Raw genomic sequence first — 26,315 nt, forward strand, 5'->3', positions numbered from 1 at the left:
TTCTCCCGATCAGTAGACAAGTAAATATTGCTAGTTTTCTCCAGATCGGGAGACAACCTATCGATCTGGTGAATGTCTCCCGATCTGAGAATATTGCCCAGCTGTACTATACATATCTTTATTAGCCCATCAAATGTAAACATCATACAATTCATTACTATCTTCAACAATCAACTTGATTGTCAAGGACCCTAGATGGACAATTAAATGATTATTGACAAAGTAATTTATAATGATATATGATTATGCTTCATACCTGGTTTTAAAAACTTGTCGTACCCGGAACGCTTGCAGAGACTGAAACTGCCAACCTTAGAACACCGAAGGAATAGAGGTGACCTAATCAACGTCTTTAAAATCGTGAAGAATATTTATGACGAGCGAGTCACAACAAATATGTTCCAAATGGACACCACCAGCAGGACAAGGGGACACTCGCACAAAATATTCAAAAAACGATGTAACCTAGACATAAGAAAAAACTTTTTCAGCTTCAGGGTAGTAGATGTTTGGAACAATTTGCCACAACATGTTATAGATGCCGAGGAGGTTAAACAGTTTGAAATTGCACTGGACAATCACTGGGATAATACCAACAAATTAACTTGTGTATATATATGAAAAAGGACAAATTAACTCATTGCACACCAGTGCAGATGTATATCACATTGTAAACATTGTAATATCAATTGATATGGACATAGAGGCTTACAGCCTGCGTCCATTATTTATCATATTAAATTAAAAAAATTAATTACAACATGACTATATTCTAATTTCTGTGCTACTACAATTAGCTATTAGTATTATAGAAATTTTAACAGTATGGATGGGTCCAGGATCCGTTTCAAGGTTATTATGGCTATATATGTATTTTGATAAAGAATATAATCCAAATGAACCTGAAACAGTCAATAAACAGAGAAACGAGAAATACAAGTTATAATGTTTCATTATGAAAACAAGGAATGATATACAAACAAACTTCAACACTGACTTCTTTGAGAAGATTTGGAGGTAGATCATTATCTACATTAAAAAAAACTTATATATATATATATAGCTATACCCCCATATACAATGATACATCTCGACTGGTGAGCTTTACAACATCATATCGTTATTTGTACAATTTTTATAGAATTTCAAACACATATATATACAGAATAGATATTGCCGAACTATAATTATAAATTTGAACTATATATATAACCTAAGGACTTTTATTTGCTGATATAATTTTTTGACCTCATGTATATACATGTATATTTTTTTTTCTCAAAAACACATTATGAACAGAAGAAAGCTTTATACATATACTTTTATATCTACTATAGGCATGCCAAAGAAATTAAAGAGTAAGGTTTTATGATGTTGGAAATGACGTAGTGCCTTATAATGGTATGCCCTTCATCATATGTTCCAAGTATGAGAGGAACTGTGTTTATGGAGTGGATAAACACAAGCGGGCCACGGAAAAACAAAAGATTTTGAATGAAGATGAGTTGAAGGTAAAGTTTTCTTTCAATTACCCGGTTATCAAAGGCAAAATAATAAAGGTCCTGTAAGTTCTGGCCTAAGTAAAAATAATATACTTATATATGTTACTTCTGGGTACATTTCCCTAAGGTCAGTCTACTGGATCCTCTAGTTCACCCTACATTTCACCCTAAATCAGTCTACTGGATCCATTAGGTTTACAAGAATCCCATTTTAATTTCATCAGATTCTTAAGGACAGTAGTGTACTTGGTCCCCGAGGTCAGTCTACCAGATCCCCTAGGTCAGTCTAACAGATCCCCTAGGTCAGTCTAATGGATCCCCTAGGTCAGTCTACTGGATCCCCTAGGTCAGTCTATCAGATCCCCTAAGTCAGTCTACCAGATCCCCTAGGTTAGTCTATCAGATCCCCTAAGTCAGTCTACTGGATCCCCTAGGTCAGTCTACTGGATCCCCTAGGTTAGTCTATCAGATCCCCTAGGTCAGTCTACTGGATCCCCTAGGTCAGTCTATCGGATCCCCTAGGTCAGTCTACCAGATCCCCTAGGTCAGTCTTCTGGATCCCCTAGGTCAGTCTACCAGATCCCCTAGGTCAGTCTACCAGATCCCCTAGGTCAGTCTATCAGATCCCCTAGGTCAGTCTACCAGATCCCCTAGGTTAGTCTATCAGATCCCCTAGGTCAGTCTACTGGATCCCCTAGGTCAGTCTACCAGATCCCCTAGGTCAGTCTACTGGATCCCCTAAGTCGGTCTAACGGATCCCCTAAGTCTGTCTACCGGATCCCCTAGGTCAGTCTACTGGATCCCCTAGGTCAGTCTACTGGATCCCCTAGGTCAGTCTACCAGATCCCCTAGGTCAGTCTACTGGATCCCCTAAGTCGGTCTAACGGATCCCCTAAGTCTGTCTACCGGATCCCCTAGGTCAGTCTACTGGATCCCCTAAGTCAGTCTACCAGATCCCCTAGGTCAGTCTAACAGATCCCCTAGGTCAGTCTAATGGATCCCCTAGGTCAGTCTACTGGATCCCCTAGGTCAGTCTATCAGATCCCCTAAGTCAGTCTACCAGATCCCCTAGGTTAGTCTATCAGATCCCCTAAGTCAGTCTACTGGATCCCCTAGGTCAGTCTACTGGATCCCCTAGGTTAGTCTATCAGATCCCCTAGGTCAGTCTACCAGATCCCCTAGGTTAGTCTATCAGATCCCCTAAGTCAGTCTACTGGATCCCTAGGTCAGTCTACTGGATCCCCTAGGTTAGTCTATCAGATCCCCTAGGTCAGTCTACTGGATCCCCTAGGTCAGTCTATCGGATCCCCTAGGTCAGTCTACCAGATCCCCTAGGTCAGTCTTCGGATCCCCTAGGTCAGTCTACCAGATCCCCTAGGTCAGTCTACCAGATCCCCTAGGTCAGTCTACCAGATCCCCTAGGTCAGTCTACAGATCCCCTAGGTTAGTCTATCGATCCCCCTAGGTCAGTCTACTGGATCCCCTAGGTCAGCCTACCAGATCCCCTAGGTCAGTCTACTGGATCCCCTAAGTCGGTCTAACGGATCCCCTAGTCTGTCTACAGGATCCCCTAGGTCAGTCTACTGGATCCCCTAGGTCAGTCTACTGGATCCCCTAGGTCAGTCTACCAGATCCCCTAGGTCAGTCTACTGGATCCCCTAAGTCGGTCTAACGGATCCCCTAAGTCTGTCTACCGGATCCCCTAGGTCAGTCTACTGGATCCCCTCGGTCGGTCTAACAGATCCCCTAGGTCAGTCTACCAGATCCCCTAGGTCAGTCTACCGGATCCCCTAGGTCAGTCTATCAGATCCCCTAGGTCAGTCTACCAGATCCCCTAGGTCAGTCTACTGGATCCAATAGGTCAGTCTACCGGATCCCCTAGGTCAGTCTACCAGATCCCCTAGGTCAGTCTTCTGGATCCCCTAGGTCAGTCTACCGGATCCCCTAGGTTAGTCTACCAGATCCCCTAGGTCAGTCTTCTGGATCCCCTAGGTCAGTCTACCAGATCCCCTAGGTCAGTCTACCAGATCCCCTAGGTCAGTCTATCAGATCCCCTAGGTCAGTCTACCAGATCCCCTAGGTCAGTCTATCAGACCCCCTAGGTCAGTCTACTGGATCCCCTAGGTCAGTCTACCGGATTCCCTTGGTCTGTTTTCTAGATCCCCTAGGTCAGTCTACCAGATCCCTAGGTCAGTCTATCAGACCCCCTAGGTCAGTCTACTGGATCCCCTAGGTCAGTCTACCGGATTCCCTTGGTCTGTCTTCTAGATCCCCTAGGTCAGTCTACCAGATCCCCTAGGTCAGTCTATCAGATCCCCTAGGTCAGTCTACTGGATCCCCTCGGTCGGTCTAACGGATCCCCTAGGTCAGTCTACTGGATCCCCTTAGGTCAGTCTACTGGATCCGCTAGGTCAGTCTACCGGATTCCCTTGGCCTGTCTACTAGATCCTCTAGGTCAGTCTACCAGATCCACTAGGTCAGTCTACCAGATCCCCTAGGTCAGTCTACTGGATCCCCTGGGTCAGTCTATAGCTACCAGATCCCCTAGGTCAGTCTATCAGATCCCCTAGGTCAGTCTATTGGATTCCCTTGGCCTGTCTACTAGATCCCCTAGGTCAGTCTACCAGATCCCCAGGTCAGTCTATCAGATCCCCTAGGTCAGTCTATCAGATCCCCTAGGTCTGTCTACTAGATCCCCTAGGTCAGTCTTCTGGATCCCTAGGTCAGTCTACCGGACCCCTAGGGTAGTCTTACCAGATCCCCTAGGTCATCTTTCTGGATACCCTCAGGTAGTCTACCAGATCCCCTAGGTGAGTCTACCAGACCCCTCGGTCAGTTAATCAGATCCCTAGGTCAGTCTACCAGATCCCCTAGGTCAGGTCTATCAGACCCCATAGGTCAGTTATGGATCCCTAGGTCAGTCTACCGGATGCCCGGTCTGTTTTCTAGATCCCCTAGGTCAGCTACCAGATCCCTAGGTCAGTCATCAGACCCCCTAGGTCAGTCTACTGGTCACTAGGTCGCTTACGGTTCCCTTGGTCTGTCTCTTCTAGATCCCCTAGGTCAGTCTACAGTCCCTCAGGTCAGTCTATCAGATCCCCTAGGTCAGTCTTTCCTGGATCCCTCGGTAGGGTTTCTAACGGAATCCCCTCGGTCAGTCCTACTGGATCCCCTAGGTCAGTCTACCGGATTCCCTTGGTCTGTCTTCTAGATCCCCTAGGTCAGTCTACCAGATCCCCTAGGTCAGTCTACCAGATCCCCTAGGTCAGTCTACTGGATCCCCTGGGTCAGTCTATAGCTACCAGATCCCCTAGGTCAGTCTATCAGATCCCCTAGGTCAGTCTATTGGATTCCCTTGGCCTGTCTACTAGATCCCCTAGGTCAGTCTACCAGATCCCCAGGTCAGTCTATCAGATCCCCTAGGTCAGTCTATCAGATCCCCTAGGTCTGTCTACTAGATCCCCTAGGTCAGTCTACCAGATCCCCTAGGTCAGTCTACTGGATCCCCTAGGTCAGTCTACCAGATCCCCTAGGGCAGTCTACTGGATCCCCTAGGTCAGTCTATCAGATCCCCTAGGTCAGTCTATCAGATCCCCTAGGTCAGTCTACCAGATCCCCTAGGTCAGTCTACCAGATCCCCTAGGTCAGTCTACTGGATCCCATAGGTCAGTATACCGGGTCCCCTAGGTCAGTCTACCAGATATCCCCTAGGTCAGTATACCGGATCCCCTAGGTCAGTATACCGGATATCCCCTAGGTCTGTCTACTGGATCCCCTAGGTCAGTCTACCAGATCCCCTAGGTCAGTCTACCGGATTGCCTTGGTCTGTCTACTAGATCCCCTAGGTCAATCTACCAGATCCCCTAGGTCAGTCTATCAGATCCCCTAGGTCTGTCTACCGGATCCCCTAGGTCAGTCTACCAGATCCCCTAGGTCAGTCTACTGGATCCCATAGGTGAGTATACCGGGTCCCCTAGGTCAGTCTACCAGATATCCCCTAGGTCAGTATACCGGATCCCCTAGGTCAGTATACCGGATATCCCCTAGGTCTGTCTTCTAGATCCCCTAGGTCAGTCTACCAGATCCCCTAGGTCAGTCTATCAGATCCCCTAGGTCAGTCTACTGGATCCGCTAGGTCAGTCTACCGGATTCCCTTGGCCTGTCTACTAGATCCCCTAGGTCAGTCTACCAGATCCCCTAGGTCAGTCTATAGCTACCAGATCCCCTGGTCAGTCTATTGGATCCCCTAGGTCAGTCTATCAGATCTCCTAGGTCTGTCTACTAGATCCCCTAGGTCAGTCTATCAGATCTCCTAGGTCTGTCTACTAGATCCCCTAGGTCAGTCTACTGGATCCCATAGGTCAGTCTACCAGATCCCCTAGGTCAGTCTACCGGATCCCCTAGGTCTGTCTACTGGATCCCATAGGTCTGTCTACCGGATCCCCTTGGTCAGTCTACCAGATCCCCTAGGTCAGTCTATCAGATCCCTACTGGATCCCCAAGGTCTGTCTACTGGATCCCCTAGGTCAGTCTATCAGATCCCCTAGGTCAGTCTACCAGATCCCCTAGGTCAGTCTACCAGATCCCCTAGGTCAGTCTACCAGATCCCTAGGTCAGTCTATCAGATCCCCTAGGTCAGTCTACTGGATCCCCTAGGTCAGTATACCGGGTCCCCTAGGTCAGTCTACCAGATATCCCCTAGGTCAGTATACCGGATCCCCTAGGTCGGTATACCGGATATCCCCTAGGTCAGTATACCAGATCCCCTAGGTCAGTCTACCGGATCCCCTAGGTCAGTATACCGGATCCCCTAGGTCAGTCTATCAGATCCCCTAGGTCTGTCTACTGGATCCCCTAGGTCAGTCTATCAGATCCTCTAGGTCAGTCTATCAGATCCCCTAGGTCTGTCTACAGGATCCCCTAGGTCAGTCTAACAGATCCCCTAGGTCAGTCTACTGGATCCCTAGGTCAGTCTACCAGATCCCCGAGGTCAGTCTACCGGATCCCCTAGGTCTGTCTACTAGATCCCATAGGTCAGTCTACCAGATCACCTAGGTCAGTCTACTGGATCCCCTAGGTCAGTCTATCAGATCTCCTAGGTCAGTCTATCAGATCCCCTAGGTCAGTCTACCAGATCCCTAGGTCAGTCTACTGGATCCCCTAGGTCAGTCTACCAGATCCCCTAGGTCAGTCTACCGGATCCCCTAGGTCTGTCTACTGGATCCCATAGGTCAGTCTACCAGATCCCCTAGGTCTGTCTACTGGATCCCTAGGTCAGTCTACCAGATCCCCTAGGTCAGTCTATCAGATCCCTACTGGATCCCCAAGGTCTGTCTACTGGATACCCTAGGTCAGTCTATCAGATCCCCTAGGTCAGTCTACCAGATCCCCTAGGTCAGTCTACCAGATCCCCTAGGTCAGTCTACCAGATCCCCTAGGTCAGTCTATCAGATCCCCTAGGTCAGTCTACCAGATCCCCTAGGTCAGTCTACTGGATCCCCTAGGTCAGTCTACCGGATCCCCTAGGTCAGTCTACTGGATCCCCTAGGTCAGTCTACTGGATCCCCTAGGTCAGTCTATCAGATCCCCTAGGTCTGTCTACTAGATCCCCTAGGTCAGTCTACCAGATCCCCTAGGTCAGTCTACTGGATCCCCTAGGTCAGTCTACCAGATCCCCTAGGTCAGTCTACTGGATCCCACTAGGTCAGTCTACCAGATCACCTAGGTCAGTCTACCGGATCCCCTAGGTCAGTCTACTGGATTCCCTTGGTCTGGCTACTGGATCCCCTAGGTCAGTCTACTGGATCCCATAGGTCAGTCTACCAGATCCCCTAGATCTGTCTACTGGATCCCCATAGGTCACTCTACCAGATCCCCTAGGTCTGTCTACCGGATCCCCTAGGTCAGTCTACCAGATCCCCTAGGTCAGTCTATCAGATCCCTACTGGATCCCCAAGGTCTGTCTACTGGATCCCCTAGGTCTGTCTACTGGATCCCCTAGGTCAGTCTATCAGATCCCCTATGTCAGTCTACCAGATCCCCTAGGTCAGTCTACCAGATCCCTAGGTCAGTCTACTGGATCCCCTAGGTCAGTCTATCAGATCCCCTAGGTCAGTCTACCAGATCCCCTAGGTCAGTCTACCAGATCCCCTAGGTCAGTCTACCAGATCCCCTAGGTCAGTCTAATGGATCCCCTAGGTCAGTCTACTGGATGCCCTAGGTCAGTCTATCAGATCCCCTAGGTCAGTCTACCAGATCCCCTAGGTCAGTCTACTGGATCCCCTAGGTCAGTCTACCGGATCCCCTAGGTCAGTCTATCAGATCCCCTAGGTCTGTCTACTAGATCCCCTAGGTCAGTCTACCAGATCCCCTAGGTCAGTCTACTGGATCCCCTAGGTCAGTCTACCAGATCCCCTAGGTCAGTCTACTGGATTCCCTTGGTCTGGCTACTGGATCCCCTAGGTCAGTCTACTGGATCCCCTAGGTCTGTCTACCGGATCCCCTAGGTCTGTCTACTGGATCCCCTAGGTCAGTCTATTAGATCCCCTAGGTCAGTCTACTGGATCCCCTAGGTCAGTCTACCGGATTCACTTGGTCTGTCTACTAGATCCCCTAGGTCAGTCTACCAGATCCCCTAGGTCAGTCTACCTGGATCCCCTAGGTCAGTCTACCGGATCCCCTAGGTCAGTCTACTGGATCCCCTAGGTCAGTCTACTGGATCCCCTAGGTCAGTCTACTGGATCCCTAGGTCAGTCTATCAGATGCCCTAGGTCAGTCTACCAGATCCCCTAGGTCAGTCTGTCAGATCCCCTAGGTCTGTCTACTAGATCCCCTAGGTCAGTCTACTGGATTCCCTTGGTCTGGCTACTGGATCCCCTAGGTCAGTCTACTGGATCCCCTAGGTCTGTCTACCGGATCCCCTAGGTCTGTCTACTGGATCCCCTAGGTCAGTCTATCAGATCCCCTAGGTCAGTTTACTGGATCCCCTAGGTCAGTCTACCGGATTGCCTTGGTCTGTCTACTAGATCCCCTAGGTCAGTCTACCAGATCCCGTAGGTCAGTCTACTAGATCCCCTAGGTCAGTCTACCAGATCCCCTAGGTCTGTCTACCAGATCCCCTAGGTCTGTCTGCTAGATCCCCTAGGTCTGTCTACTGGATCCCCTAGGTCAGTCTACCGGATCCCCTAGGTCAGTCTACCAGATCCCCTAGGTCAGTCTACTGGATCCCCTAGGTCTGTCTACCAGATCCCCTAGGTCAGTCTATCAGATCCCCTAGGTCAGTCTACCAGATCCCCTAGGTCAGTCTACCAGATCCCCTAGGTCAGTCTACTGGATCCCCTAGGTCAGTCTATCGGATCCCCTAGGTCTGTCTACTAGATCCCCTAGGTCAGTCTACCAGATCCCCTAGGTCAGTCTACTGGATCCCCTAGGTCAGTCTACCAGATCCCCTAGGTCAGTCTACTAGATCCCTAGGTCAGTCTACAGATCTCCCTAGGTCGTCTACTAGATCCCCTAGGTCAGTCTACCAGATCCCCTAGGTCAGTCTACTGATCCCCTAGGTCAGTCTATCCAGATCCCCTAGGTCATTCTACATGGATCCCATAGGTCAGTCTACTCAGATCCCCTAGGTCAGTCTACCAGATCCCCTAGGTCAGTCTACTGGATCCCCTAGGTCAGTCTACTGGATCCCCTAGGTCAGTCTACCAGATCCCCTAGGTCAGTCTACCAGATCCCCTAGGTCAGTCTACTGGAATCCCTAGGTCAGTCTACTGGATCCCCTAGATTTAGATCCATTTTAGTTTAGTTTTTAAGGAACATTTCATATTTATGTATTTGCAACTTTATTTTTCAGCACAAAATCATGTTGACAGAATATGGTATCAAATTACATACTAGCAAAAGTATAAGGATTCAACTTAACTGATGTTGGTATCAAATCTTTGAAGAGGGGTCAGTGGCTGACAGATCAGGTAAAATTTGTACTGGGTATTTATTTTTGAAAAGTAATTAACACCTTTGTATTTAGTATTATGAAATCTATCCAGCTAGAACTTTATCTTTAGCAGCAGTATGTACATGTACAGAAAGCTTCAAATATAATGTTTGCAGTTCCCATAAAAATATTATCATATCTATTTTTTTTCTTCAAGAAATATTTGTATTTTTGTGATATTTTGATTGTATGCTAACTATAGGTTATGGATGGTTACCTAGCCTGTTTGACACAAAAGGAAATGGATAAAGGGTTAAAGGTCAAACACGAAGTTGTATCGACAATGACCAACATATAATAGATATGATAAACATGTGCCAAATAAGAAGGTATGTTTTACAGTTTTATTCATTTGAATTTACAAATAACAACCAAATAATGAAATATAGTTTTATTTGTAATTGGTTGTTAAATTTATTTATTTGTGCTTTTATTTTAAAACATATCATGCAATCCTTATATTAACAAATTTGTATTGTAAATCAAGCGTTTCATTGTTGATACATGTACCTACCGATATATTATTTGATATACATGTATTATCAAAATGAATTAACATATTGCAATAATTTCATACTTCAGTGCAGAGTCATGGAGTATGACTACGGTATATCATTGGAGCTTATCACCAGCGTGGAGGTCACTGAGATATAGTGGTGAGAATTTATTGAAAGATATGTTTTTGTATAATGGAAATCATTTGATCAACATTGAAAAATGCAAGAGTGTATTTTGATAAATAAACAATCAATTCAGTTAACATCAGCAATGTAGTGAATCCATAGGAACACCAAAAAAGTGGTTGGAAGATTTCAACTGGATACCAATGGTAATAAAATGTCATTTTCAAGTGAACATAGATCACCATGCAGATGCCAATATCACCTTTTCAGTAGGGGGTTTTGATATACAAATAAATAATTACCAATTTCAACACTATTTCAAATTTTGATGACATAATAAAATATTGGTGAGAAGTTTGTTTTTGTCTTAACTCAAATTTCAGACAATGATGTGTTGTGTAGTTTGGTTGTTACAGTGTCAATAATTTAGTTTTACAGGGAAAATGTTAGTCATGTTTCTAAGTGATGCATTTTTTTGACAGATTGTGGAACCAAAAAGAGGGGCAGTTTATTTTTATAATCCGCTGGGGGAAACTGCATTTCAACAGAGAAGAGCTATCAATAGTTGGAGGTAAAGTAACAGACATGTATATATATATTTCACACAGTTACCATTGACAATAATAAAACTTTACATCTATCAAAAACAACATGTTTAGTGGATAAATAAACAATACGAAAACCAGACCATTATACACATGCACATTCTATGGTGCTCATAGGCTCAGATTTTGTTTTAAAAGGCAAGCTTTCATTGTGATATCAATATTTGATTTTAATTAACTATTAAAATGTTGAACTACTCGGTTAACATGGGTATTTTAGAAGCTTTGGTTACTGAGAAAGTCATATAAGAATATTTGCAAAAACTATTATTAGATCTGAAAATCCTAAAATATTCACATTATATATTGTTATTGTTACTGATTTATAATTATTCAGGAATTATGTGAATAGAAGCATGGTTTTCAATACATCATGGCATTTGGAATCAAAGCCACATGCTAAACAGTTAGATAGCTGCAACTGTGGAGTATACTGTTTAATGGTAAGTAAATTTGGACCCTATATATTTGATATTTCTGTCTGGAAGCAAGAGTTAAAGCAATTTCAGCATTTTTATTTAAACTTCATAATTTATAAACATTTTGTAGTCAGTGATAAGCTCTTTCAATGCAGACAGCGTGATGAGACGAAGAATACTGAAAGGTGCATCAAGAGATTTGCTTGTTGGAAAGTGAATGGTACAGTTAATCTATGTATGTCACAATTGAAAATTACCTTTAATTATTAATATTTCATTTCTTTTACTTTTTGTAAATTTTCAGTTTGCAGAAAGACATCTTTCAGGAGATTCATTGCTTGACATCTCTCTAAAAGATGTTGAAGCAAAGAGAAGGGAGATAGGATGTACCTTTCTGCTTTATGAAGGTAACAATGAAGAGAAACTTCAAATGTAAAAAAATCTTTGTGTTAATATTTATAGTTTAGAATGATAATTATGTTTAATATGAACAATTTAATAGTTTGACACCTTATCTGTTATTCAATGTAAAGATATTATTACACCCTGTAATAGTATTATATGTTACTCCATGTAAAGATATATTATACCCTGTAATAGTATTATCTGTTACTCAATGTAAAGATATTATTACACCCTATAATAGTATTATATGTTACTCAAGGTAAAGATATTATTACACCCTGTAATAGTATTATATGTTACTCCATGTAAAGATATTATTACACCCTGTAATAGTATGATATGTTACTCAATGTAAAGATATTATTACACATGTAATAGTATTATCTGTTACTCAATGTAAAGATATATTATACCCTGTAATAGTATTATCTGTTACTCAATGTAAAGATATTATTACACCCTGTAATAGTATTATATGTTACTCCATGTAAAGATATTATTACACCCTGTAATAGTATTATATGTTGCTCCATGTAAAGATATTATTACACCCTGTAATAGTATTATATGTTACTCAATGTAAAGATATTATTACACCCTGTAATAGTATTATCTGTTACTCAATGAAAAGATATATTATACCCTGTAATAGTATTATATGTTACTCCATGTAAAGATATATTATACCCTGTAATAGTATTATATGTTACTCCATGTAAAGATATTATTACACCCTGTAATAGTATTATATGTTACTCTATGTAAAGATATTATTACACCCTGTAATAGTATTATATGTTACTCAATGTAAAGATATTATTACACCCTGTAATAGTATTATCTGTTACTCAATGTAAAGATATATTATACCCTGTAATAGTATTATATGTTACTCAATGTAAAGATATATTATACCCTGTAATAGTATTATCTGTTACTCAATGTAAAGATATATTATACCCTGTAATAGTATTATCTGTTACTCCATGTAAAGATATTATTATACCCTGTAATAGTATTATATGTTACTCAATGTAAAGATATTATTACACCCTGTAATAGTATTATATGTTACTCCATGTAAAGATATTATTATACCCTGTAATAGTATTATATGTTACTCCATGTAAAGATATTATTACACCCTGTAATAGTATTATATGTTACTCAAGGTAAAGATATTATTACACCCTGTAATAGTATTATCTGTTACTCCTTGTAAAGATATTATTACACCCTGTAATAGTATTATATGTTACTCCATGTAAAGATATTATTACACCCTGTAATAGTATGATATGTTACTCAATGTAAAGATATTATTACACCCTGTAATAGTATTATATGTTACTCAATGTAAAGATATTATTACACCCTATAATAGTATTATATGTTACTCAAGGTAAAGATATTATTACACCCTGTAATAGTATTATCTGTTACTCCTTGTAAAGATATTATTACACCCTGTAATAGTATTATATGTTACTCCATGTAAAGATATTATTACACCCTGTAATAGTATGATATGTTACTCAATGTAAAGATATTATTACACATGTAATAGTATTATCTGTTACTCAATGTAAAGATATATTATACCCTGTAATAGTATTATATGTTACTCCATGTAAAGATATTATTACACCCTGTAATAGTATCATCTGTTACTCCATGTAAAGATATTATTACACCCTGTAATAGTATTATATGTTACTCCATGTAAAGATATTATTATACCCTGTAATAGTATTATATGTTACTCCATGTAAAGATATTATTACACCCTGTAATAGTATTATATGTTACTCAATGTAAAGATATTATTACACCCTGTAATAGTATTATCTGTTACTCCATGTAAAGATATATTATACCCTGTAATAGTAGTATATGTTACTCCATGTAAAGATATTATTACACCCTGTAATAGTATCATCTGTTACTCCATGTAAAGATATTATTACACCCTGTAATAGTATTATATGTTACTCCATGTAAAGATATTATTATACCCTGTAATAGTATTATATGTTACTCCATGTAAAGATATTATTACACCCTGTAATAGTATTATATGTTACTCAATGTAAAGATATTATTACACCCTGTAATAGTATTATATGTTACTCCATGTAAAGATATTATTACACCCTGTAATAGTATTATATGTTGCTCCATGTAAAGATATTATTACACCCTGTAATAGTATTATCTGTTACTCAATGTAAAGATATTATTACACCCTGTAATAGTATTATATGTTACTCAATGTAAAGATATTATTACACCCTGTAATACTAATTTATGTTACTCCATGTAAAGATATTATTACACCCTGTAATAGTATTATCTGTTACTCAATGTAAAGATATATTATACCCTGTAATAGTATTATCTGTTACTCAATGTAAAGATATTATTACACCCTGTAATAGTATTATATGTTACTCAATGTAAAGATATTATTACACCCTGTAATAGTATTATATGTTACTCTATGTAAAGATATTATTACACCCTGTAATAGTATTATATGTTACTCAATGTAAAGATATATTACACCCTGTATTGTATTATATGTTACTCCGTGTAAAGATATTATTACACCCTGTAATAGTATTATATGTTACTCCATGTAAAGATATTATTACACCCGGTAATAGTATTATATGTTACTCAATGTAAAGATATTATTACACCCTGTAATAGTATTATCTGTTACTCCATGTAAAGATATTATTACACCCTGTAATAGTATTATCTGTTACTCAATGTAAAGATATATTATACCCTGTAATAGTATACAGTTATCGACTCTTCATTAGGTTCATACAAGGATTTATCAATCCGCAAAAGGGATATTTACCGAGGCTGAGGTTAATATCACCTTTAAGGTTTGATGAATCCTTGTATCAATCTAATTTAGATTCAATGACTGTTTTATTATACAAAACATTTGTTAAAACACTGATTCATTTTAATGCGGTTTGTGAATAAAAACTGACAAATGTACATGCAGCATAAGAACATAGCTTATTTTTATTTTTAGCCCACCATCATCAGATGGTGGGCTATTCAAATCGCCCTGCGTCCGTGGTCCGTCCGTCCGTCCGTAAACGATTCTTGTTATCGCTAATCCTCAGAAAGAACTGAAGGGATCTTTCTCAAATTTCATATGTAGGTTCCTCTTTGTGCCTAGTTATGCATATTGGATTTTGGGACCGATCGGAAAACAACATGGCCGACAGGCAGCCATCTTGGATTTTGACAATTGAAGTTTGTTATCGCTATTTCTGAGAAAGTTATGAAGGGATCTTTCTCAAATTTCATATGTGGGTTTCCCTTGGTGCCTAGTTATGCATATTGCATTTTGGGACCGTTCGGAAAACAACATGGCCGACAGGCAGCCATCTTGGATTTTGACCATTGAAGTTTGTTATCGCTATTTCTGAGAAACTAATGAAGTGATCTTCCTGAAATTTCATATGTAGGTTCCCCCAGGTGCCTAGTTATGCATACTGCATTTTGAGACCAATCGGAAAACAAAATGGCCGACAGGCAGCCATCTTGGATTTTGACCATTGAAGTTTGTTATCGCTATTTCTCAGAAAGTACTGAAGGAATCTTTCTCAAATTCCATATATAGGTTCCCCTTGTTTGAAAAGTACTAGAGGTTTCTTCTGAATTTACACAGATTAGTAAGACTTAGAAGAAGAGAAAAGTAGAGAAAAGATCAATCTGACATGGAACCTATGAAGAACATTCAATGGTGGGCACCAAGATCCCTCTGGGATCTCTTGTTAATAATTGAAATAGTCCGATTGAAAAGAATTTAAAAAGTTTTCTATTTGAAATTGAAATTAAGGATGAAGCGACTGTAATCATAAAAGTTTGGCATTAGTTTATTTGAGCATTGCATCTGTTCATTGAAAATTCTGGAAATTTCGGAAATCCCCTATTCTATTTTCAGCCGAAAATGTGCAGAAGAATGTTGTACATGTATTAACCAAATTATTTATATTTAGACCAAACTGGTAATTTGGACTGGTTTGTGCCGAAGTGTAGGAAATTTAGGTAATGTCATGTTTAATCAAGACTTTTCAGGCTTTTTTTGACCAATCAGAAGAAAGGAAATAATTAGTCATATAATAATATTATTTATTTGCACAATCATAATGTTATTTAAAAAGGTAAAAACATCAACATATTGAGGGTAATGTAGGTATTCTATTCCATGAGAAATTTTTTCTTCATATTTCGCAGTGTACCTGGATGAACAATGTCCTTGCTGTGGATTTCAAACCAGCAATGAAAACAAATCAAATCTTGTAGGTCCACCCTCTTACATTAATATTTTACTTTCAAGTTTATATAATTCAATTTTGTGAATACATAATTAAGTACCTTTCAATTTATAGTTCAAAACATTTTAATCTCTTTTGTCATTCTATGACATTAATACTGATTTTGTTAATGCAAATCTTCTGGGATTTTTAACAAGATATATTAAATTCTGTGAATGTTGGGATATTAGTATGTTTCAAAAATGTTCTGCTAAGATTGCAGAATATGTAGTATCTGAACTTTGTTTTGTGTTTTAAATGCTTTTTGTACTATGAGATAAATCATCTTGATTTCATTTTGCCCTTTAAGATAACATTAATGTTTTATAAGTAATAAAGTTGTGTTATATTGATATTCTAATTTCTCTTTTCTAGCTACAATGCAGAAATTGTGGAAGATACTTCCACAAAAAGAACCGTTGTGTTGGAATGATGGCTTTGACAAAAGAAAGGACATTCTTATGTCACGAGTGTAAAAGTGGTGACAGGAAGATTTGAATATTGGTGGATCTCACTGTATTAATGGTTCCATTAAAATGTGAAAGCTGTGAGGCAATCCATTAAAACTAAAGACAATTTAGTAATTATTAATACATGTAATATAATTTGTATATTGTTGATCAATTGATTTAAATTGATAAATAAAAATAAGTATTTTGAGCTTATGCTTATCTTCAAAATGTCAAGGGTTATACACTTCTCAATGTGCTGTTAGCGATCAATCATTGGCTGATAATTTGAGATGATTATGTAAAGTAGGGCATTACAAAAACAAGTGTTGTGACTATTGCCCAAAACTTCTTGACTGAGTACATCAGGGCCTAGCACTTAATTTTATCATAATAATAAGTAACAAATTTTGGATGTAGATGTCACATCATACTTAACATTTTAAGTGCTTACATCAAAATGAAAAATAAAATTATATCATGGCTAATATTCTATGTATTCCATTTGTTATTTGTTCATTTATTGGATAAATCTAGAAGAATTTTCCCCAATTTAACAGAAGATTGCCTAAGGGATAAAGAAAATTGATGTAATAGACTGACCTAGGGGATACCGTAGACTGACCTAGGGGATCCCGTAGACCGACCTAGGGGATCCTGTAGACTGACCTAGGGGATCTGGTAGACTGACCTAGGGGATCCAGTAGACTGACCTAGGGGATCCAGTAGACTGACCTAGGGGATCTGGTAGACTGACCTAGGGGATCCAGTAGGCTGACCTAGGGGATCGGGTAGACTGACCTAGGGGATCCAGTAGACCAACCTAGGGGATCTGGTAGACTGACCTAGGGGATCTGGTAGACTGACCTAAGGGATCCAGTAGACCGACCTAGGGGATCAGTTAGATCGACCGAGGGGATCCAGTAGACTGACCTAGGGGATCCAGTAGACTGACCTAGGGGATCTGGTAGACCGACCTAGGGGATCCAGTAGAATGACCTAGGGGATCTGGTAGACTGACCTAGGGGATCTGGTAGACTGACCTATTGGATCCAGTAGACTGACCTAGGGGATCTGGTAGACCGACCTAGGGATCCAGTAGAATGACCTAGGGGATCTGGTAGACTGACCTAGGGGATCCGGTAGACTGACCTAGAGGATCTGTTAGACTAACCTAGGGGATCCGGTAGACTGACCTAGGGGTTCTGGTAGACTGACCTAGAGGATCTGTTAGACTGACCTAGGGGTTCTGGTAGACTGACCTAGAGGATCTGTTAGACTAACCTAGGGGATCCGGTAGACTGCCTAGGGGACCCTCCAGACTGACCTTAGAGTGAACTATATGTATATACATTTCTCAGTTAATCAATGCACATTTTGGTAGGTAGATTGGTATATAAAAACTAATGTGACTGAGAAATGTTAATAGCACAGGGTATATGAATGTTTCAATGAAGGGACTTTCTAGGATGGGGTCAATTGGATCCAGAATATATTTTATGAACTTGTACTCTTAAAATTCCATACTTTTAAAATTTCATAAAATTCATAATACAATTAATTTTGGTCTGTGATAACAAGTACATATTGTAAATTTAAGCTGTTTCATACGTTTAAGTTTAAAAAAAAGTTAAATCAAGTAAAAATCACTCATTCAAATATTGTATATGTTCTTATAATATAGTATACCAGGGCACACTAATCATGTATTTATGTGAAATTAATACTCTCTGTGAACAACAATGCTGTACAGTCATTCAATACTTTTTTTTGATATTTTCAGTGTACTTATACCCATCCATATTAAGAAGCCAAAGAATTTTCAAGTAATTTTTAGCTTCCCTGAGAAATAAAAGCTAATTATGTTCACCTTTTAGAAAACTTTTAGTGTTTTTGAGATCTTGAATTTTTGAGTATGATTTAATTAAAAGGATAATCATATTATAATATATATATATATATACATACATTTCAATCCATTAAAAAGAGAGTTATGGGGTATTCACAAAATAATGTACATATATTTGTTTGGTTACTTTCATATAAACTACACATATAACTCTACTGTATCCAGGTAACGTTTGTAAAAGAAAAATCACATTTGTAAGCATATAGAAACACTCAGTCTTAGAACAGCGAAAGATCGGGTTTGATATCGTAATTAATGGTAATGTTAAAAATGAATTTAAATCTTGGACTCACAGGTCCATAAAAGTACCGTTTTAACTCTGTAAATTTAAAATCAATCTAGTATCAATTTGCGACGTGTTCTCTTTGTACTTATAAACATGAATAAAGTGAAAATTATCACAAACTTTAGTTGAAACCATTTACATTGTCAAAGAGTAACAGGGAAAAAGCTTTCACTTTCAATTCTAAAAATAGAGTTTCTTTTTAACCTCTCTCATGAATATTCATGAGTGATGACGTAGGGCGGTCTGCCGGATTCCATCGACCACTTACCACTTAATAGACCCTTTTCACACAGTATGTTGTGTTACCTCCCCTTGGTAGAACTCTTTTGGGTTTCAATCGAAATCTAAATTATTAGGGCATTCCTAATAGCTATGTTGAATTCCAAAATGTTGATCATACACTGTATTTGTTTGCTCATCTGAGAAAATAAAAACTTTCGAATTTTAATTGTTGTTTTTGGTCATTCATGCACCTCACTTTGAAAACAATATTAAGGTTAAGAGTACCTAAAGCTAGAAATGTACTAAAAGATATGGGTATAATTATGTAATTATCTTATTGGTGCCCACAACACGTTTTGAATTTTTGTCATTGTAAAATTTTAAAATTACAAGATTATTTTAAGAAATTATGGTAATATTAATCAATAATATAAATCACTGTGCATTATAATTTAACAATATACAAAACTTACTTTGGAAAATTTAATGTAACAGGTAATTAAAATGTTGTTTTACATAAAAAAAAGTTATCGTATTAGTGTTGACATGAAAAACTCTTTTCTCGTTTTAATAAACATATGTAGTTTAACAATTCAAAATATAACACATTATATTAATTGTATATAATATTAAAAAAAATATTTTCACTATAGTTTGTCATTACAAGGGGCCTCGGTACAACACATGAAGTCATGAATCACCGAAATTTATCTTCAACAAGTCTTTTGATAACCTCCTGATTATTAAAGCCCTCCGTAGTAATTTTGACAATGAACAGAATATGTTTACTATTCAAACCATGAACAGTTGTCTTAACTATTTAACCACTCGGGGGTGTTTATTTAGAAATAACTTCATTTAACTAAATTAACTGCTTCGAAAGTTGTTTTGTAATGATTATAAAGATCCATGTTGGTATTTCTAGTAAAGGTCTCTATTTTCCCCTTTGATTCTAAATCTTCTTCCAGTCGGTAAGAAAAGTTCATCCCCGCTTAATTTACCCTCCGTGTCTGTCCACGATTTACCTTTAGCCACAGGTCAAAACTTAAACTGTCAATATAATATTATCACCGACATAGGCGGTTTCTAACCGGGATTTCAAAGCAATAGAACGGACACAAGCATATTATTATTTCCGGTAATACTTTCTTGATAATACCGCAATATATTTTTCAGGTCGGGAACTTTCAATTTACGCATATACTTTCGATATCGGTGTCACGAAGTTGCAATTCAACCCCAGCCTCAGCGTCAACAGTTTTGCCGTCGTTAATGTCAACACCAGTCGCCTCGTTTTCGAATCGGAACTCTCCTGTACTCTCGTTTAGAAAGGCGGTGGGAAACTAGCGTATTGGTATATATATGAAACCAAAGATATACATGTACGTTGACAACTCTGAAATTATAATATATATATATATATATAAATTATGTAATTTAATGCAGAAAATATTCTGAAATTTTCAGAAGATGAAAGATGGAAGCATGGAAGATATTAATCTATATATCTTAAATCATGTTTACTTATATATAATGAGCACTAAAAGATTTCAACTATTATGATTATGTTGCTCATCATTATTTTTCATGTCTTCCCTTTATGAAATTGTGTGTAAGTGAGTGTGAAAGGTGTGCTGTTTAGACTATGTATAATTATTATACCTATCTGTAACCGGTCTATGGAAAAGACTTATAAATTACATTATGATCTGTGTTTTCATAAATAAATAGGCCAGTGTTTCATAGTGAGTCAGATATTGTGTTGTTCATTTTGTAAGTGTAAGAGTTACTTCCCTTGGGATTGACTCGGAAATCGTGATGGACAAAATCATCGTTTTTCATACAAAATACACATTTTTATTTAATGACACTTTTACATATCATGTATAATACATATACAACGATAAAAAAAACATTGATTTTGCAGAAATAACACTTTGATTGTTCTATGGCGTGAATATACACGTATGGCGTATTTTAGTGTAAAGTGCTCTCACCTGGCCGCGCAAACAAGATCGATTTTCTTACAAAGTACACATTTTTTTTCAATGGAACGTCATCAGAACCTGTAAAAGGGACATACCAACGCAAAAAAATAATTTACTGCAATGCCAAACAAAACTATCCCTTGAAAAATGTAAACCTGACCAGAGACCTATATACTAGGGATTCGCAACAAGCTCATTGGCTTACCAAACGTCACCGCCGAGCGGAAGTTCGGGTGATTTATCCCAGAGTGCATTGCTGCTCCTACTGTTTAGACGCCATATTGAAAGTACGCCTGAAACACGGTCAGCTTTATCACAGCTCATAGAAGACTATTGTCCGATAACCAATCACGGGAATCAAACGTAAGTGTAATTTTTTTATGTAAACTGGTGTTTCAAACGTATTCCGTCGTACTTTATGTTCGGAAGACTGCACATGTGACCGTTCAACTTCTTTTCACGGCGATTACCGTGCTGGTTAGCTTATGTCGGGCCGCTTATGTCTGGGGTTAAGGACAGTGCTACATGGTTTCAGTTTAACTCCTTTTTTATTTATTGACCAATTTCAAAATGGTTTTCAAATAAGTGTTGCTCGATAGTTACTGTATCGCGTTTAGTCAAATTTGTTGTGTAATTCATTGTGAACATTTAGTTATTGCCCAGTGAAAATAAGTAAACAAAACAAATGATGGTTATACTGTGAATGTCTGGTGTTAAGGACATGTACAGTGCTACATGGTTTCAGTTAAACTCCTTTTTTATTTATTGACCAATTTCAAAATGGTTTTCAAATAAGTGTTGCTCGATAGTTACTGTATCGCGTTTAGTCAAATTTGTTGTGTAATTCATTGTGAATATTTAGTTATTGCCCAGTGAAAATAAGTAAACAAAACAAATGATGGTTATACTGTGAATGTCTGGTGTTAAGGACATGTACAGTGCTACATGGTTTCAGTTAAACTCCTTTTTATTTATTGACCAATTTCAAAATGGTTTTCAAATAAGTGTTGCTCGATAGTTACTGTATCGCGTTTAGTCAAATTTGTTGTGTAATTCATTGTGAATATTTAGTTATTGCCCAGTGAAAATAAGTAAACAAAACAAATGATGGTTATACTGTGAATGTCTGGTGTTAAGGACATGTACAGTGCTACATGGTTCAGTTAAACTCCTTTTTTATTTATTGACCAATTTCAAAATGGTTTTCAAATAAGTGTTGCTCGATAGTTACTGTATCGCGTTTAGTCAAATTTGTTGTGTAATTCATTGTGAATATTTAGTTATTGCCCGGTGAAAATTAGTAAACAAAACAAGAGAAAAAGATGGCTGGTATATATATATATACTATCGTCTATTTTGTTTTTAACTGGAAGGTGTATATAATTCAAACTATCCATTAATTATATTCAATTCAACTTTAATATCATATTTATGATTAGATTAGTGATTTGATAGCTATAATCTGTAGAATTTTATATAGTATAATCATGACTTCTGTTAACACTGATCTCATGAATAATAAGCCATTTTTGAAAGAAATGCATTAATTGAAACTAATTGATAAAAGCATAAATCAGTCTAATGTAAATTAAATTAAATATTATACTTTTTGTAAATTATTTAGTGTTTCAACACAGATATTTGATACAGAATTGCAGGGATTGATCGAGGAATGAGTGTGTTGGGATATAATAGCTATATCTTTTGCACATAGCAAAACATTAAATACTGCGGTATATATTTTATTGTATTGTGTGGGAAATTAATAAAATCAAAATGTTATATATTTTTTCCCCATTATGACCGATATATAGCACCCCCCCCCCCCCCCCCCCCCCCCCAAACCTTTGGGGCATTGATCACACCTCACCTTTGATAAAGACATTAACACTAGTCATGGGGCATCTCCTAATAAACTCAAAGGGGGTCCATTCAGACTGTAGAGTATGTACCTGTACTTCTGGGTCTACAGGAACAAATATTGTCATGGTGATCACCCGGGCTGCCCCACTCCATCCAAACCATAAGGACATTGGCCACACCTTTATTACCTTTGAGATATACATCAATCAACAGGTGTGTCTCATTGTCAACACCTGTCCTGAGGCTGGCCATGTCCATCTCCCCAAAATACCAGAGTTCACTAAAGGCATGCTGTGCAGTATACAATCTAAATATTTACCTGTACTCTGGAAGACAAAAATCCCTCAGGTGTGTCCTCATTCCCTAATTAAACTTTAATGTGTCCATTCATATTTAGATATATATGTTTTAGGTTAATTTTGAATTTACGAATCTGTTTAATCAACATTTGGGGTATATGAATTATCTGCAGGGTATTTGAAATTTGAATGTTTCAAATTTAAATCTTATAGAAGCTTCTCTGCCTATTCTATACCATAATGTATCAATACTTATTAAACTTGATTTTTTTTTCAGAAAGCCAAAGAAGAAAAGATATACCATTGGCACATGACCTATCAAAGTTTTCAATACTAAATAATAAAATATTATCAATCATCAAACATGACGGTGTTTTTGTTTGTTTTTGTTTTTCATTTTACTTAAGACTTTTGCTATAGCATTTGTCTAATAAACAAGAAATATCTCTAAAAAAAGATAAAAGGCATAGTTTTATTGCTGGTTTTTATACTGTAAAACTGCTGGTGAAATAAATCAACGAATCACTGGTCTAGTGGTGGGTGCAGATGAGCTCTAAGGCCTATAGGTATATAAGATATATAACATTAAACAACTACAGATGTGTACAGGAGAGTGTTACATACATGTACATGAAAACTGTTCAATATAAAATTATCTACACTAATAAATTTTGTCTTTTGCAAGCCAAGTATAGATATTAACCTAAATTTGACAACTCTCTAACATTATTAACAGATAATAGTTGGATTAATTTAAAACAGAATGTCTTTTGTAGTAATATTGTTTTATACATTTTACCCTCAGACCTGTATATAATGGACACATCAAAATAAAATGAAACTCGCCCTCGATGTCACCCAAATCACAATTGTTACAGGTTCTATTTCTTTGGGTAATATTATTATGTCTACCTATTTCTATATTTAATTTATGTGAGGATGCTCCACATACATTTATATTTAGTTTCTATAGGTTTAAAACTGTACACAGTGGCTATCTATCAGATATCGATATATAATCTACCTTTCGAAGAACTAGATGTCTGTTAACATGTTTTGTTTTGTAACATCGGTCAATCTCTGCTCAATGCTTTTAAAAGCATAGTCTACTGGTGATTTAGAATAAAACATGTACTCAATACCTAAAGCGGCTAATTCATTCTTAATGTCACATATCCACACGTCATTCTCATTTACCATTTCATCAAGACATGTTTTCAATACCAGATTACCCGACTGTTTCACCAATATTTGAACACTCTTAATTTTCTCATAATAGTTAATGGTAATCTACCCAATTCACAGTAAACAAAGTCATTGCAAGTTGATTTAGGCACCTTATTAAGTTCAGTATTTTTTTTTTACAGAATTTCTAATGTACGCTTTCGACATCTGGTGCTTTATGAAATCCCTATATTTCCGATGCATAACGTAAAATACTGTTTACATACGAATCAAATATAGAACAATGAGTTTCTACATTCAAGCAATGATTTCTAAGAGAAGTTGTCAGAGAAAATAAAGCTTTTCTGCCTTGTTCTGCAAAATGTTTTTGTGTTTTGTAAAACTTCCCATTGTAGTTGAACAGCATACCCAATAATTTAAAACTGTCAACAATTTCTATATTGTCATTATTATTCATTATTATATTTCCATGGCTCATTATTTCTTATTTGTCCACAATTTCTAAACACCATGATTTTAGTTATATCAACATTGACCACCAGATTCCATTTTATGATATATGCATATAAAAGAATCCAACATAATTTGTAAATCTTCTGGGCAGTTAACAAATAAAGCCATGTCGTCGGTATACATTAGCAAGAAAAGATCAAGCATCTGTAATTCAATCACAGGGGCATGTCTAGTTTTATATTACAGAAATAGTCATAAATACCTATATATATTGTCAATATATATAGGTATTTATGACTATTTCTGTAATATAAAACTAGACATGCCCCTGTGATTCAATACTTGGACAGTTGTCATTAATAAAGTGTATTTAGATACAAAGAAAATAACACAGGTGATTATATTTCCCCTTGTAAGAGTCCGGTATAATTAGGGAAGCACTGACTGAAGTCAGTATCACTATCGAAAATATAAAAATCGTCGTCAGTATATTTCTCTATACATCTAAATTTAGATCATCGCCTAATGGCAGAAAATCGGACGACATTTTCCATGTTTTTCTATATAAATCTTTAACGGAAAAATGGTGCTTTTTTCGGTAAGACACTACTTAAATATCGTTGTTCACATCTGCCGATATACATTACAGTGCAAAGGTATAACTATCGCCAGTATGAAGTTATCTCGGCCAAACGCGGTGACACTCTTGGCACGGCACATATGTCACTAATATAAACAACTCTGATATCCACCTATTGCGCAGCCGCAGCGCTTGGTCTCGCTAGATCTCGTGCTAAATATACTTCCGGTCATGAGAACAAAAGGTGAGGTCGTGACTCTGCGAGAAAAGCGGTTGTCGCGAATCCCTAGTATATAGGTCTCTGACCTGACTTATCACTAACACATTTAGAAACCTCTGTTCGCCAGCGTCCAAGTAACCCATTCGTCAATACTTTAAAAAGATAAACATCCCTCGGATTCAAAATCCATAAAATTTCAAAGAAAAGTTGGATTCTTCTTTCCTATATTTACTTATTTTTTTCCTTGTAAATTTGAAATCTCCTTTGAATGCATTCAACTAATACGTCTCATACAAAACATATCGAATTCAAAACCTCATTCCCGTTGAACCCTTAAAGCAAAATTCTACTAGTTAGCAAAGGAAAAATTCCACCAACCCCCTTTTTTCTCTATGTACGTTGGTAAATGTTTTTCCAAATTTTTTTCCCATTTTCCCCCCATATGTTGATGATCCTGATTTTTCTAAAGAAGCTGACAAAAACCCTTATCTTGTATTCCTACAAACACAATAATTCTTTGCTACTCTACCCCCTTTTACTGAACTTCAACATTTATTTTTTAATACCTGTATATTGTTTCCTATACCAAGCTCCTGCCCACCAACCGCATATTTTACTATATCTCCTTTAAAACCCAGAAAGAAAAAAATCTAAAAGGTTTTCCCCCTTTCTCAATACTTTATCTAAAAACAACAAAAACCCTTTTACTTCACATACTCTCAAAACTGTAGACCGTCCTCCAAAAATAAATGCAAACTCCCCTAGGCTGGTTCTCAAAATCTAAAAAGTCTCTTCTACATGGGTTCCCCCAAAAAAAACAATTTGATATTTGGGAAAAGTGTCGTATAATTTTTGGGGGGGGTTATGGTTTTACACATAGAAAAATGTTGTAGGATGCCATGTCGTTTATTTTTCTTTTATCCAGCCTAAAAAACCGTGACCCCGGGTCAGGGTTTTTTTTTTCAATA

The 26,315-nt window shown here is 37.9% G+C and overlaps 2 protein-coding genes and 1 long non-coding RNA gene across 8 annotated transcripts in view; 2 read left to right on the forward strand and 1 right to left on the reverse strand.

Annotated features, from left to right (window-relative positions):
- Nucleotides 1-16,524, forward strand: part of LOC117314766 — a 29,602-nt gene extending 13,078 nt beyond the window's left edge. Inside the window, exons 2-10 of one of the 6 annotated variants that reach the window (XR_004529582.1) lie at nt 1,338-1,511; nt 9,355-9,472; nt 9,698-9,824; nt 10,078-10,151; nt 10,601-10,689; nt 11,061-11,166; nt 11,447-11,549; nt 15,814-15,878; nt 16,269-16,524. Coding sequence is in view for 2 of the 6 variants with exons in the window: in XM_033868872.1 (XP_033724763.1) it covers nt 11,080-11,166; nt 11,447-11,549; nt 15,814-15,878; nt 16,269-16,391 (378 nt within the window). In the remaining 4 variants the exon portion in view is untranslated. The other 5 variants (XR_004529583.1, XR_004529585.1, XR_004529584.1 and 2 more) reach the window with 5 other exon arrangements.
- The window catches only part of LOC117314740, a gene marked incomplete in the record, with an annotated part of 896,274 nt that overhangs the window by 207,905 nt on the left and 662,054 nt on the right, over nt 1-26,315 (reverse strand).
- On the forward strand, nt 21,063-23,274 carry LOC117314776. The gene is made up of 2 exons (XR_004529594.1): nt 21,063-21,110; nt 23,187-23,274. It is a non-coding gene; the product is annotated as an uncharacterized LOC117314776 (long non-coding RNA).

The sequence above is a fragment of the Pecten maximus genome, chromosome 16, assembly GCF_902652985.1.
Source record: "Pecten maximus chromosome 16, xPecMax1.1, whole genome shotgun sequence".
In the NCBI taxonomy this organism is placed as follows: domain Eukaryota; kingdom Metazoa; phylum Mollusca; class Bivalvia; order Pectinida; family Pectinidae; genus Pecten; species Pecten maximus.